The sequence below is a fragment of the Balaenoptera borealis genome, assembly GCF_965194805.1.
Source record: "Balaenoptera borealis genome assembly, chromosome: 6".
NCBI lineage: Eukaryota > Metazoa > Chordata > Mammalia > Artiodactyla > Balaenopteridae > Balaenoptera > Balaenoptera borealis.
In genome coordinates, this window is record NC_138863.1 from 28396834 (window position 1) to 28412468 (window position 15635).

Sequence of the window (15635 nt, forward strand, 5' to 3'; positions counted from 1 at the left end):
TTCCTAGCTTCTGACCATCCTGGCTTCCAAACTTCCCAGCTCTGGTTTCCAACTGCTTCTGTACCTGCCTCTACCCTGGTTCTCAGTTTTGCCTTATTTTAATCCTCAATCAAGTGTTACAGTGATCATGACTGAGAGGTGACACATAGGTAAGTACACCTGGCTTTATATATTTCTAAAGAGTACTTTACTCAGTTTCTTGGACTTTTAAGAACCTTTCTGGGTTGCAAGTTACCTTCATTTCATTTCACATTACGCAGTGTTACTGTTTTAACTCTTAAGTTTTATTACTTTAATACACTAAACCGACAACAACAAAAAAGGGTGAGAAAAAAGGTAGTATTCCAAAGAAGCTCACATAATGTCAACAATAAATTCTGTTCCTATATGCCATGCATTTGGAATTTACAGTCCTACTCTCTATCAATACTCATTTTTAAAACCTTGGACAACTCAATTTATACCTAAGAGAAGAATTCCTACACTACCTAACTCAGAACATGGTGAGAATCAAACGAAATGCAAGAGCAATCTATATACTACAGCCTATTTTAGACCCTTATTAATATCGCTTTTTTGTTCAAGCCACTGTTGGCTCTCACCTGAGCTACCGCACCAGCCTCCTAACTGGTCTCCCTCTCTGCTTCCTTCCACCCTTACAGTCTATTCTCACACAGTAGCTGGTCTGATCTCCCTCCACCCTCTCTACCCCCCTTCCCTTTTTCTAAGAATTAACATCATTCCCCTGCATATAATCCTTCAATGGTTTCCCATTACAATTAGGCTAAAATTCATATTTTTTGGTCAAGGCCCACTAGGCATACAAGGTCTTAATCCCCCATATTCCTCCTGGCATTCATTCACTCAGCTGCAGCCACCCATCTTTCTGTCCTTGGCACGCATCAAGCATACTCCCTTCTTAGGAACTGCACAGAAGCCTCTTCTCCCACAGCCTCACGTGGCTCTCTTAGGACTGCTCATGGGTCGCTAAAGGAGAGAAGCTGTCTTTAACCACCCCTTGTAAAACTGTCCTCCTCCCCAGCCCATTAGCTTCATTTTCTTTCTTAGTGTTCTCACTACCTGATGTTATTCTTGTGTCGTCAGCCCCCAGGCACCTCCAGAAAGGAAGGACCTGAGTTAGGATATGGGTTTTGTCTTGTCTAACCACTGTTTGTCCTGCCTCTGGAATGGTGCCTAATAATCAGGTTTCAGTGTACCCAAAACCAGTTAAGTTTCTCCCAATTTTCCCACATCATCTAAGATTTCTTCTAATGCTGTCTTTTGATGTGTCTGTCACCTAAGACCAGAGTTAATTTCAGATCTCTTAGAGTAGTAGTTTAGTTACTCAGAATCAAAGACACAAGACAGGTTACCAAGAACCACGAAAACCTAAAAGAGGAAATCTAATGTTCAGTGAAAAATCAATGGTAACTTTAATTTGGGAAAAGAACATTTAATGTTAAAATACCTTTACTACAAAATGACTCACCCTATGAATTTAATGAAGTCGTAAGACAAAGTGTACAATCAGAATGCTATAGGGAAGTATCAATACAATGCATCAGTTTTTACCTGTGTCCCCTGAATAAAGCATTATAATGGGATTATAAAAGATGCTCAACCATAAAGGCTGGGTAAATGAATTATGCTCCAACCATTCGATGGCACAGTAAACAGCTGGTAAAAGGCAGGCTGTAGAGCCATGCGCAGTTGCATGGAAATACGTCACCCTGGAGGACTCTCTAGGTGCCAGCACGGTTCCCGGAGCTGCATGCCGTTACTTTTCTTTATAACAAAAAGTCACAAAGTGGCACATAAAGAACAATCCCATCTTTGTAAAATAAACACAATGTTATGTTTATATGCATACAAAAGGTTCAGGAAGAATCAGCACCAAAATATTAATAAAAATTCTGGATATTCTGAGTGTGAGTGAAGGACTTTTCTGTGTTTTCTAAACCTTTTACATCAAATGTTTATTAATACTGTCACCAAAAAAAGGAAAGATCTGTTGCTCAGAGGTTTTTCCACATCATATTGCCAATTCCTTCCCTACCCACTCTTCAGGGGGATGGGAGGTAGGGGTCACTTGAGAGAGCACCTTTCACCAGAAAATTAGCAAAGCTCCTAAGGCCAGAACATAAAGGCTGTATGAAAAGTTGATGAATAAAAATAAAATCAGATAATAGGACCGTAGCATCTTATTTTCTATTATGACACTACCATCAGTTATATTAGATATACTGTTAAAGACAAAGTAGTAAAAAATTCTTTTGAGTCTATCTGAAATCTATACTACGTTCTTACGAGTTACTTTTTTGAGATGGCTTGAAGAAATCATGTTCTTCTCCAATGTTTCTGAAGAACAAGACAGAGCATCATTTATGGACGATTTTCTCTAAGTAACCAAATAATTCTTCACTGTAGAAAAGCCAAAATGTTTTATATCTGAGTAGGTATTTCTCAGTTTCCAGGGAAACTGATACAAAATTGTCTGAAATAAAGACATTAAGAGCAAACTTCCAATGTGCCTGTGCTTTATATTTGGTGTTCTGACCTTGTTTCTATGGAAACTTCATTAATAGGCAAATGCTGAAATTGAGGTTTCTCTTATCACTTTATTGAATGCCCCCCCAAAAAAGACAAATTGAAATGAAATTTTAACAATCCTGTTAAACATAAAAAGGTAAATTCTGTACTCATGAACTCTATTTTTCCAGTTCCTGATTTAGCACTCCTTCCTTACCATACATAGTCGTATGCTAAATGCTTAGTACCTTACCTGCCCGCTTACCAGCTTCCCCTAGTGTCCCTCTGTGCAGGGCATTCTCGGCTTCAATTGGATTTCACCAGAACAAACTCTTTAAATTATATCAACGTGTTTACCTGACTGATAAATTTAGGCTATTTCATGACTTCTACTTTTATTCATATCCATTGCAATGTATGTACAGACAGAGAATGGAGAGGTAAATGTTGCTTCTGAGTTGTGTACAATCAACTGGAATGGCAATAATCAAAACTGGAGTATGCTGAGATAGGCCTAACTTATGGATAAATTATAAAATATAAGGTGCACTCTAAACAGTTTCTTAAGCATCCCAAGAACTGAATTTGGCATATCTACCACCTCCCAAGTCTGTCTCTTTTGTTCAGTAGCTGTGTTACACAGTCATTTCAGATCTCTAAGTCTTGGCTTCTTCATCGGCAACAGAGGGAGAATATATACGGGCCTTATTTGTAGATGGAAGGGCCAAGTGAAATACACAAGAAAATGCATTGTACATCTTAAAAGAATTCTATAAAGGTCCAATTTTCGTCTCTCATCCTACACTAGCCAACTACTAACTGTTTTTAAAAATCATTTAGAGGCTTACCTTATAGCAACAAGCAGAGCAGTTTTCACAAGTACTTACGTGCTTTGTGTTTAAAGCTACAATTAATTCACATAATTTGTTCATTCTTTCACAATATCTAACTATTCTGAAAAGGGAGTACTTTCCACTTACAAAGCCACGTCCATCATAAGGGTGAATCCACAGGCTTAATTATTCTAACTTTTAAAGAAATTAAATAAACCCAACTAAAATTTAAATAGAAGAGCTGTAAGACATTTCGTCTATGAAATAATGAAATAATCTCTGGCATTTAAATGAAACAAATGGGCCAGTGGGGCTTTAACATCTTTATGATACAATGTTTTATACTTCAAAGAACAGTCTTTATTAAAGTGCCACTATGCTACCCAGAAATTTTTTTTTTTTAACCTAGAGCCATCCCTTTCCAAAATTCTAGAGGCAAAAATCAAACATTTCCTCTCTTCTCTCTCTCCTCTCCTCCCCGACAACACCCACCCCCAGCCACTTAGTCTTCAGAACTTTTACCTGAACATTCTTAAAGTTAAATAGTATTCTACTGGGTGGGGGGGGTGGGGTGGAGGAGGGAGCCATGGAGACATTTTTCTGCAGGATGGATGTGGTATGTTAACTCCCAAACCTTTATATTACAAATTACAATCTGAATTTGTTTTTTCTCCTTTGAAACTTCTGCCCAGCAGTCTCAGGAACCACCTCACCCCTCCCTTAGAACAGGCAACGTGCAAAAGAAGTCGGTTAAGGCTGTGCAGCTGAAGACATACTTGTGTCAAAGTGGGAATTTAAAAGTAATCAGAACTCCATGGGGTCTCCTTTGGTAAAGAAAAAAAACCCAACAACTATTCTCTGCAGCCGTGGCAGTAACGTTTCACACCGTTCACAGTTATTTTAAGCCCCTCTCCCACCATTTTCTTTCCTATCGTGTTCAAATTATAGTTAGAAGGGATAAAGTAGCTTCTATCAGGGCGACTGAAAACATTAAAATCCAAAGAATTTTAGTTAAGAACACCACACTGACTCTGTCCATCTCTATTTTGAATTTAAATGACAAATCCTCTAATGTTTGTCTTAATTGTCTCGAGTATCAACTACCTTAACGAATAGAAGTTATCTATATCATCAGGCCCTTACCTAGTTCCTTCGCTTAGGTACCATCTGGATAGGGAGACGGGATGGATACGCCGAAGTTAGAGTATTTAAGTTTTCATTAAGAAAAGAGAGAATACACCAGAAAGTCTCTGCTAAGTCCCACGAGATGTTAAATAGAACCACGAACAGGAAGGGCCGCGGATTGGAGGGTCTCAGGCCGGGCTGGGAAATGGGAACGGGGGAAAGAATTGGGCATTCGGGTAGGGAAGAGGGAAGGAGACTGGCCGGACGCGACTGGTAAAGAATAAGGGGTGGGGACGCCAAGCAGAGCCAGCCTTCGTCCCCGGTGCCCAGCCCTGGGAGAGCCAACTCTGGGCAAGAAGGAGCCCTAGGCGGCGTCTCCCTCCCGGGGGACCCTGGGGGCGGCGGAGGCCAGAGGTTAAGCCCGAGAGCAGACGGCGCCGACCCCGCGAGGGGCGAGGCGCGCCCGCCGCTTCTTACCTTCGGGCATCTCCCGGTCGCTGATGTGCTGCAGGTGGTGGCCTTCGCCACCTGCGAAATCCAACTCGGCGGGTTCCACGGCAGCCGCCGCCGGAGCTACTGCCACCGCGTTCCCGGCCGCCGCCTTGTAGACCTCAGACTCGCAGTCCGGCTCCGCTGACCCCCTGCGCCGGCCCAACTTGGGGCTGGCATTGGGGGACAGGCAACAAGACAGCGAGTTCCCCATGGGGCGCCTTCACTCCTCGCCGCCGCCGCCGCCGCCGCCGCCTCCGCTCGTCCCCCGACTCCGCCGAGCTCAGAAGCCGCCCCCTCCCCCAACAATGGCGCGGCGGGCACTGGCAGCCCCGGGCTATGCCGGGGCTGTGCCGCACATGCAGACGCGACTTCGCCCGCCGCTCTCCTGTCCGCCCAGCCGCCGGGCCCCGGGCAGGGGCCCGGCCCCGGCCACACCCCCGCCGCCGCCGCCGCCGCCGCCGCCGCCTCCGCCGCCTCCCCGGAACCAACTAGTCTGTGAGGGCGGTGACCAGACCGGCTTATTTAAAAGGGGTGGGAACCAGACAAGCGCTGAGACGCGCAGCCACTGCAGGGAGAGAGCGCAGCCGGAGCTCCTCCTCCTTCCGCCGCCGCCTCCCGACTGAAAGTAGCTAGCCCGGCCGGCCCTTGCCTACCGGAATGTGTCCTTCGGTCACCTGGTTACGACGGACCAATCACGACCAGAGTTCCCTCCACGCGCCCTCCTCAGAGCGCAGCCATGTAACTCACAATGCCCCGCCCCCGCCCGCGGCTGCCCCGCCCCCCGAGCGGCGCGCCCCGGACTCTGGTTTCCATTCATCTCTCGCGCTCCGAGCTTTCCGGTCCTGCGGGAAGCGCCGCGCGAGTTTGTTAATGGAAGCCGTCCTGAGTCAGTGGGCTCTGTAGAAAGCCCCTGTTCGTAAAATGCCAGTTCAGTTAGCAACTCGGTTTCACCGGGTCGACAGTTGACTCATTTGATGTATTGCTCAGCGAACTTAGTTTCACCCCAATTTTTGACCGTTTTTTATAACTGAATGCTCCTCCTGTCTTGCCTTCCAAAGAGTGTTAGTTTCCGCCTACAGTTTAACCATAGCAACCCCCGGGGCCCTGGTCCTACTCTCAATAAAGAGCTGTGGCTGTGTCTTGAATGAGACTCGAGGACACGTCACCCCTCCACTTCCTCATCAGTAAATTAGGTACCGAACTCCTCCCTCCCACCTCTGAGGCGCTGGGATTCAGCAACTCGCTTTTCTCGCCTGTTTCTCTCTTCCACGGCAGGAGTTTCCAGGTTTCCCTACTTTAGCCAACAACAACGCATAAAGCACGATTTTCTCATACAAACTTGAGAGTCACAAAGTGAAGTACCACGGTCTTGATTTGATGAAGATGATAACGATAGTTAACATTTGGCAAACACTATGCGCCCGCCCCCGTTCCAAGTGAGGTACTCATTTAACCCTCGGGAACAAAATCCTCAGAAACCTTCATTTTACAGATTTTACAGAAGCTAAGTAACGTTCCCAAGGTCACATGATTGCTCAGGGGTGTGGCCAGGATTTGATCCCTGATTGTGTGGATCCCCAAAGGCACCTTATTGTGATCATCAGAAAATAAAGGTAGAAGTCAAATTTGGTTGGAAGTGGCATAGTGTATCAGGATTTTCTTTTTTTAAGGAGGAACAATTTTTTGATGTGGATTTTAAAATACTTTCCCTTCATTCAACATTGATTAGTCCCTCCTACATGCCAGGCACCCGTGTGTGAAAAATAGTCCTGCCCTCAGTGACCTCAGGCACGGTGAGAAAACAAAGGCTTAGAGAGCCCAATAGTCTGAGGTCACACTGCTGCAAAGTACTTAAACCTGAAATTCAAACCTAGATCTATTAACCCCAAGTAGATGCTGGGGTAAAGAGCTTGGTTTTCTTCCCAGAAACATGAGAGCCATTGAATGTTGTGAAGTTAAGGAGTCACTATCAGGTGGTTTGTAGTGAGGTCACGCTTGAGAATAAGTAGGACTGATGGAAGCAACAAAACCCATTAAGAGACTTTATATTCATCTAAGCGAGGAGTGAGGGTTCAAACTAAAGGCAGTGGCAAAGATTGGAGTGGAGGGAAAGGATCTGAGGTCATTTGGGAGGTAGAATAGAAGTGCTCAGTGACTAGATATGGAGCGGGAAGGGGAAAAGAGAAGCAAAAATGGCTGCTAGGGTTCTGGCTTAGGGAACTATGTAGAGTGTGGTTACTTTTTCTTAGATAGTGCAGGAAAAGGAAGAGGTTTGGGAAGGAAGATCATTTTGGGTTCTGTTAAGCGGAACATGGAAATGGAGCTCTCAGGTTGAAAGTAAGCCTCTGCAGGCTAAGTCCATTTTGTGATATCCCAACTTATGTTTTCAAAAATAACACATTAAATCAATTTAAAAATGTGATTGGGGAAATTCCCTAATGTTGACAGCTAAGAATATCACATTTTTCATGGAGCAACTTGGAATCTATGGTTTTAGTAAATGAGGCATCCTATGTAAAATAAAACTGGTAAATGAGAGCTCTACCCACCACCAGAGCCTCCCATCAAGCCTCTTAGATAGCCTCAACCACCAGAGGGCAGACAGCAGAAGCAAGAAAAACTACAATCCTGCAGCCTGTGGACCAAAAACCACAGTTACAGAAAGATAGACAAGATGAAAAGGCAGAGGGCTATGTACCAGATGAAGGAACAAGAAAAAACCCCAGAAAAACAACTAAATGAAGTGGAGATAGGCAACCTTCCAGAGAAAGAATTCAGAATAATGAGAGTGAAGATGATCCAGGACCTCGGAATAAGAATGGAGGCAAAGATTGAGAAGATGCAAGAAATGATTAACGAAGACCTAGAAGAATTAAAGAACAAACAAACAGAGATGACCAATACAATAACTGAAATGAAAACTACACTAGAAGGAATCAATAGCAGAATAACTGAGGCAGAAGAACGGATAAGTGACCTGGAAGACAGAATGGTGGAATTCACTGCTGCGGAACAGACTAAAGAAAAAAGAATGAAAAGAAATGAAGACAGCCTAAGAGACCTCTGGGACAACATTAAACGCAACAACATTCGCATTATAGGGGTCCCAGAAGGAGAAGAGAGAGAGAAAGGACCAGAGAAAATATTTGAAGAGATTATAGTCGAAAACTTCCCTAACATGGGAAAGGAAATAGCCACCCAAGTCCAGGAAGCGCAGAGAGTCCCATACAGGATAAACCCAAGGAGAAACACGCCGAGACACATAGTAATCAAAGTGGCAAAAATTAAAGACAAAGAAAAATTATTGAAAGCAGCGAGGGAAAAACGACACATAACATACAAGGGAACTCCCATAAGGTTAACAGCTGATTTCTCAGCAGAAACTCTACAAGCCAGAAGGGAGTGGCATGATATACTTAAAGTGATGAAAGGGAAGAACCTACAACCAGGATTACTCTACCCGGCAAGGATCTCATTTAGATTTGATGGAGAAATCAAAAGCTTTAGAGACAAGCAAAAGCTAAGAGAATTCAGCACCACCAAACCAGCTCTACAACAAATGCTAAAGGAACTTCTCTAAGTGGGAAACACAAGAGAAGAAAAGGACCTACAAAAACAAACCCAAAACAATTAAGAAAATGGTCATAGGAACATCCATATCGATAATTACCTTAAACGTGAATGGATTAAATGCCCCAACCAAAAGACATAGACTGGCTGAATGGATACAAAAACAAGACCCATATATATGCTGTCTACAAGAGACCCACTTTAGACCTAGGGACACATACAGACTGAAAGTGAGGGGATGGAAAAAGATATTCCATGCAAATGGAAATCAAAAGAAAGCTGGAGTAGCTATACTCATATCAGATAAAATGGACTTTAAAATAAAGAATGTTACAAGAGACAAGGAAGGACACTACATAATGATCAAGGGATCAATCCAAGAAGAAGATATAACAATTATAAATATATATGCACCCAACACAGGAGCACCTCAATACATAAGGCAACTGCTAACAGCTATAAAAGAGGAAATTGACAGTAACACAATCATAGTGGGGGACTTTAACACCTCACTTACGCCAATGGACAAATCATCCAAAATGAAAATAAATAAGGAAACAGAAGCTTTAAATGACACAATAGACCAGATAGATTTAATTGATATATATAGGACATTCCATCCAAAAACAGCAGATTACACGTTCTTCTCAAGTGCGCGCGGAACATTCTCCAGGATAGATCACAATTTGGGTCACAAATCAAGCCTCAGTAAATTTTAAAAAATTGAAATCATATCAAGCATCTTTTCTGACCACAACGCTATGAGATTAGAAATGAATTACAGGGAAAAAAACGTAAAAAAGACAAACACATGGAGGCTAAACAATACGTTACTAAATAACCAAGAGATCACTGAAGAAATCAAAGAGGAAATAAAAAAATACCTAGAGACAAATGACAATAAAAACACGACGACCCAAAGCCTATGGGATGCAGCGAAAGCAGTTCTAAGAGGGAAGTTTATAGCTATGCAAGTCTACCTAAAGAAACAAGAAAAATCTCAAGTAAACAATCTAACCTTACACCTAAAGAAACTAGAGAAGGAAGAACAAACAAAACCCAAAGTTAGCAGAAGGAAAGAAATCATAAAGATCAGAGCAGAAATAAATGAAATAGAAACAAAGAAAACAATAGCAAAGATCAATAAAACTAAAAGCTGGTTCTTTGAGAAGATAAACAAAATTGATAAGCCATTAGCCAGACTCATCAAGAAAAAGAGGGAGAGGACTCAAATCAATAAAATCAGAAATGAAAAAGGAGAAGTTACAACAGACACCACAGAAATACAAAGCATCCTAAGAGACTACTACAAGCAACTTTATGCCAATAAAATGGACAACTTGGAAGAAATGGACAAATTTTTAGAAAGGTATAACCTTCCAAGACTGAACCAGGAAGAAACAGAAAATATGAACAGACCAATCACAAGTAATGAAGTTGAAACTGCGATTAAAAATCGTCCAACAAACAAAAGTCCAGGACCAGATGGCTTCACAGGTGAATTCTATCAAACATTTAGAGAAGAGCTAACACCTATCCTTCTCAAACTCTTCCAAAAAATTGCAGAGGAAGGAACACTCCCAAACTCGTTCTATGAGGCCACCATCACCCTGATACCAAAACCAGACAAAGACACTACAAAAAAAGAAAATTACAGACCAATATCACTGATGAATATAGATGCAAAAATCCTCAACAAAATACTAGCAAACAGAATCCAACAACACATTAAAAGGATCATACACCACGATCAAGTGGGATTTATCCCAGGGATGCAAGGATTCTTCAATATACGCAAATCAATCAATGTGATACACCATATTAACAAATTGAAGAATAAAAACCATATGATCATCTCAATAGATGCAGAAAAAGCTTTTGACAAAATTCAACACCCATTTATGATAAAAACTCTCCAGAAAGTGGGCATAGAGGGAACCTACCTCAACATAATAAAGGCCATATATGACAAACCCACAGCAAACATCATTCTCAATGGTGAAACACTGAAAGCATTTCCTCTAAGATCAGGAATGAGACAAGGATGTCCACTCTCACCACTATTATTCAACATAGTTCTGGAAGTCCTAGCCACGGCAATCAGAGAAGAAAAAGAAATAAAAGGAATACAAATTGGAAAAGAAGAAGTAAAACCATCACTGTTTGCGGAAGACATGATGCTATACATAGAGAATCCTAAAACTGCCACCAGAAAACTGCTAGAGCTAATTAATGAATATGGTAACGTTGCAGGATACAAAATGAATGCACAGAAATCTCTTGCATTCCTATACACTAATGATGAAAAATCTGAAAGAGAAATTATGGAAACACTCCCATTTACCATTGCAACAAAAAGAATAAAATACCTAGGAATAAACCAAAAAAAAAAAAAAACTGGTAAATGAAAACAACATTTAAAATTGTGTTGTCATTAGAGTATACACAAAGTAATTGAAGCTGTAGGTATAGAAGTGGTTGCCTTGAGAAGGCATGTATAATAAGGAAAGGAAGAAAGGAAGGAAGGAAAGAAGGAAGGAAGGAGGGGAAGAAGGAAAGCAAGAAGGAAGGAAGAGAAGGAAGGGAAGGAAAGAAGAGGTCTTCAAAAATAGGGAGATTTAAGTGGCATTTAAGTAAACCTGCCAAAGGGAGCAGTGGCAATCAAGGGACCTGAGTATTAATTAGGAATGACTGATCACGTGAGTCCCATGAGGGTAGGGATCACATCTGCTTCTCATTTCTGGAGCAGAGCACCTAGCACAGTACCTGGCCAGTAGATGCTCCATTCGCAATTGTCCAGTGTTGTCCATGGGGCAGGAAAGCTACAAATACCATTGGCTGCGGCAACTGGGTGACTGGGGATGTGTGCAAGCTGGATGGCAGGCAGTGAGTAAAGAAATGAATAGGGAACAGAAGTGCCCTTGACCGGTGGGGAGGGCCGCGCTGTGCACCCCTCTGCTCTCGCTGCAGGGAGATGGCTTAGCGACTTCTCCTGGGGAGGTTCCTGGCCTCCATAATCTGCAGGAAGCCCTCTCAGAGTCAGTGGGCGCCCCTTGCCTCCAGGGCCCTGCAGACCCCACAGCGCAGTCCTAATAACCTGACAGTAACACCCAGCCAAGCCCAGTCAATATACACCACCAGAGTCTGTACAATGACCTTTAACATCCAGGATGGACCAGACTTTCAAGGCTGAGTTGTCAACAGTGAGACACCAGTGGTTGTGGATTTCCATGCACAGTGATGTGGTCCCTGCAAGATCCTGGGGCCAAGGTTAGAGAAGGTGGTGGCCAAGCAGCATGGAAAGGTGGTGATGGCCAAGGCGGATATTGATGACCACACAGACCTCGCCATAGAGTATGAGGTATCAGCTGTGCCCACCGTGCTGGCCATCAAGAATGGGGATGTGGTGGACAAGTTTGTGGGCATCAAGGATGAGGACCAGCTGGAGGCCTTCCTGAAGAAGCTGATTGTCTGACAAGCAGGGAAGCGTCCTGACTGCCCCTGCCCACCTGGGCCCCGTGGTCCCGGGGGACCCAGATAGAACTCATAGCCCTTCTGTGCCGGCCCTTCCTACCTCCTCCCTCTGCCTGGCCCCTGTGGGTCCGTGCTTTGGAGACCAGGCCTCCAAACACAGGAGCCTCAAGTGCTCCCAACCTGGCTGACCGCCAGGGTGGCCGCCCAAGGAGCGGTGCCGCCACCGAGCTGGGACAGCCGTCTCCTCACCCACTCTCTGCTCCTTCTAGGGCTTGTTGCCGTGCTCCCAGGACGCTGGGACAGAGTCCCGGGGCCAGCCTGCAGTAACAGCTTGGTCTCCCTGCTCCCTTCTGATCTGAACCCCGGTGCCTGGCTCATCTGCCTCCTGCATTTTTCTTTCCTGCTGCTGTTTTGTAAAAAAAAAAAAAAAAAAAAAAAAAAACAGAAGAAGCAAAAAAGAAACCCAGGGCTTCCCTGGTGGCGCAGTGGTTGAGAATCTGCCTGCCAATGCAGGGGACACGGGTTCGAGCCCTGGTCTGGGAAGATCCCACATGCCGCGGAGCAACTAGGCCCGTGAGTCACAATTACTGAGCCTGCGCGTCTGGAGCCTGTGCTCCGCAACAAGAGAGGCCGCGATAGTGAGAGGCCCGAGCACCGCGATGAAGAGTGGCCCCCGCTTGCCACAACTAGAGAAAGCCCTCGCACAGAAACGAAGACCCAACACAGCCATAAATAAATTAATTAATTAATTACCAAAAAAAAACAACCCATAGAATACAGTACCAACAGCGGACCCTAATACAATCCACGGTCGTTGGTGATAACGATGTGTCAATGTAGGTCCATTTATTGTAACAAATGTACCACTCTGGTGTGGGATGTTGATGATGGGGAAGGCTGTGCATGTGTGAGGGCAGGGGGAGTATATGAGAAGTCGCTGTACTTTCTACTCATTTTGCTAATGTTTTGTTATTTGTAATTTCCTCTTCTAAAAAAAAAGAGGATATTAAAAAAAAAAAGAAATGAGTTATCAAGCCATGAAAAGACACGAAGGAACCTTAAGTGCATATTGCTAAATAAAAGAAGCCAATCTGAAAAGGCTGCATACTGAATGACTCCAACTATATGACATTCTGGGAAAGAAAGTAAAAAGATGTGATAGTCAGGGGTCAAGGGTCAAGGCGGGGTGAGGAAGTGATGATTAGGTGAAACACAGGAGATATTTAAGGCAGTGAAACTATTCTGTAGGATACCGTATTGATGGATACATGACATTATTTGTCAAAACCTACGGAACTGTATAACACAAAGAGCGAATCCTAATGCAAACTATGGACTTTAGTTAGTAATGCTATATGAATATTGGTTCATCAATTGTAATAAATTGTAACTGCACTAAGGCAAGAGAACTAAGAGAGAACTAAGAACCGCACTAAGGAGAAACTGTGAGTGGGAAAAGGAGAGGATATATGGAAACTCTCTGTACTATCTGCTCAATTTTCTTTTTTTTAATTTTATTTTACTTTATTTCTTTATTTCGTTATTTTTGGCTGTGTTGGGTCTTCGTTGCTGCACGCGGGCTTTCTCTAGTTGTGGTGAGCGGGGCCACTCTTTGTTATGGTGCACAGGCTTCTCATTGTGGTGGCTTCTCTTGTTGTGGAGCACAGGCTCTAGGCGCACAGGCTTCAGTAGTTGTGGCACGCGGGCTCAGTAGTTGTGGCTCACGGGCTCTAGAGCGCAAGCTCAGTAGTTGTGGCACATGGGCTTAGTTGCTCTGTGGCATGTGGGATCTTCCCAGACCAGGGATCAAACCCGTGTCCCCTGCATTGGCAGGAGGATTGTTAACCACTGCACCACCAGGGAAGCCCTATCTGCTCAATTTTCTGTAAACCTAAAACTGCTTTAAAAAATTGTTTATTAATTTTGTAAAAAGTGCAACCCATGGCTTGACCAGTTCTGTATATAGCACTTTCTTAGGCAGTAAATTATCTTTGCAGAGCGCCTTTGGGCAACAAGCAATGATGCAGCATAGCCCACATAGACAGAAGGGTTTTGAAGACAACAAGCCTTCAAACTCATCCCCCCACTAGAGTGTGAGCAGGAATGACAGAAGGGGGAACAGAATGTGGTGTGTGGAACCCTGGGTCCCCCTTTTAGCTACAATCAAGGAGTCACTGAGCACATGAAGGCAGCCTCGCAGGGGTAGCACCGCTCTAAGAAACAAGCGACAACTTCTGACTTGTTTTACCCAAATAACTTAAACAAGCAGATAATAACCAAGTGATTCATCCTACATGATCTTCAGTTTTCCCATTGATACAACTGACAGTATTATGCATTATAGATGCTGCTGTGTTGTTTTCAAGCCTTCCTTGAAAGCCTTAACAAAAACGTCAAAACATCCTCGCATATGATACTGATGATAAGGAAGTGGATATGTGTGATCACATATGAGATATCTTATTAAGGAAAGTGTGGGAGGGTTCTTCTTTAGAATATTTTCAAAAAGCTCTTCTAAACACTAGATATATTTTTTTATTACTTTTACTGCTGTTATTCTCCTACTTGTTACCTGAAGTTTTGTCTAAGGACCGCAGGGGTTTTCTTAACCTTACAAGTAAGTTTCTGTTGAGTAGAACCTCGTCATGCTACTTGTTGCTATTGATAGAGTTTGTTAAGCCAACAGTGAAAGCAATCTGTCCTCTCCATGCATGGTAGCACTTCGGTAGTGGAGATTCTGTAATGAATTTTAAAATCAGAGATGAGAAGCATTTCCCCCACCCACCTGGGATTGGAAAGAGACAATTCAGTAAGACAAAACAGGATGCAGAGCTTAAGAAGTGCGTTAGAGCCCACGAAGTTCTAAGAATCACAACTGTTGAAGAAATATTAAGCAGACCAGAAAATTAGTGAAATGAGTCCAGGTTGAGTGAGACTGAATGCTTTCCCCAAGTCCCACATGGTAACTGCCTTTTTTCTTCTGTAGGGAGAGAAAGAATTGGGAAGAGATTTCAGATTTCTAGAGATTCACTTGAATAGTTCCTACTGCACTGCTCACTGGGACAACATTCTTTTTCCTCCCCAAGGTGGCCATATGCAGCAGCAGTTCACCCCATCCATTCACTCTCATCACTTAGAATGGAGTTGTCCCCATGCAAACATCGAGCAATGGCACCGTGAGAATTGAGAGGCTCATGAAAGCAAGGCTGATGGGAGCCCTGGGGTGCACCCCCAAACTAAAAGGACTCAGGTTGCAAGACCTGTCACTTAACAGTCACAGCAGGATATATTTTTGGTAATTGAAGCCTAATTTGGATTGTGTTTTTGGAAAATGATGACATTAGTTTTCTAAAAACTAGAAAATTTTTTAGGGGGGAGTGGTGGTTCTCTCCAACTCCACTTTGAAGCTAAAATGGCAAACTGTTTAGAATCCAAACTTTTTCTTCCCGTGGATTTATGTAGTAGATGTTTCAAAATGACTGGCAAATACATAGAATTCATACAAAGTTAGAGGCAAAAGGGTGCTCCAGAACCCTCTGGTTGAATCTCTTCACTCTATAGTTGAGGAGAATGAGGTCCAGAGAGGCTAAGTGTTATGCCCAAGGGCACACA

The 15635-nt window shown here is 43.4% G+C and overlaps 1 protein-coding gene, 1 long non-coding RNA gene and 1 pseudogene across 5 annotated transcripts in view; 2 read left to right on the plus strand and 1 right to left on the minus strand.

Moving 5' to 3' along the window:
- The window catches only part of LOC309631059 (cyclin-Y-like protein 1), a 43637-nt gene extending 38426 nt beyond the window's left edge, over positions 1-5211 (minus strand). For 2 of the 3 annotated variants that reach the window (XM_082397015.1, XM_082397014.1), the window contains exon 1: positions 4965-5194. In XM_082397015.1, the coding sequence (XP_082253141.1) occupies positions 4965-5190 (226 nt within the window). In that variant the 5' untranslated portion in view covers positions 5191-5194. Of the gene's footprint in view, positions 1-4964 lie in introns of all 3 variants that reach the window. The other variant, XM_082397016.1, reaches the window with a different exon arrangement.
- LOC309631064 lies at positions 111-4385 on the plus strand. Its single transcript, XR_014246050.1, has 2 exons — positions 111-149; positions 4055-4385. It is a non-coding gene; the product is annotated as an uncharacterized lncRNA (long non-coding RNA).
- A 6025-nt stretch (positions 5212-11236) lies between the features above and the next one.
- On the plus strand, positions 11237-12782 carry LOC309630931 (thioredoxin, mitochondrial pseudogene; annotated as a pseudogene). Its single transcript has 2 exons — positions 11237-11248; positions 11533-12782. The product of its transcript is annotated as a thioredoxin, mitochondrial pseudogene (transcript).
- The last annotated feature ends 2853 nt before the right edge of the window (positions 12783-15635 follow it).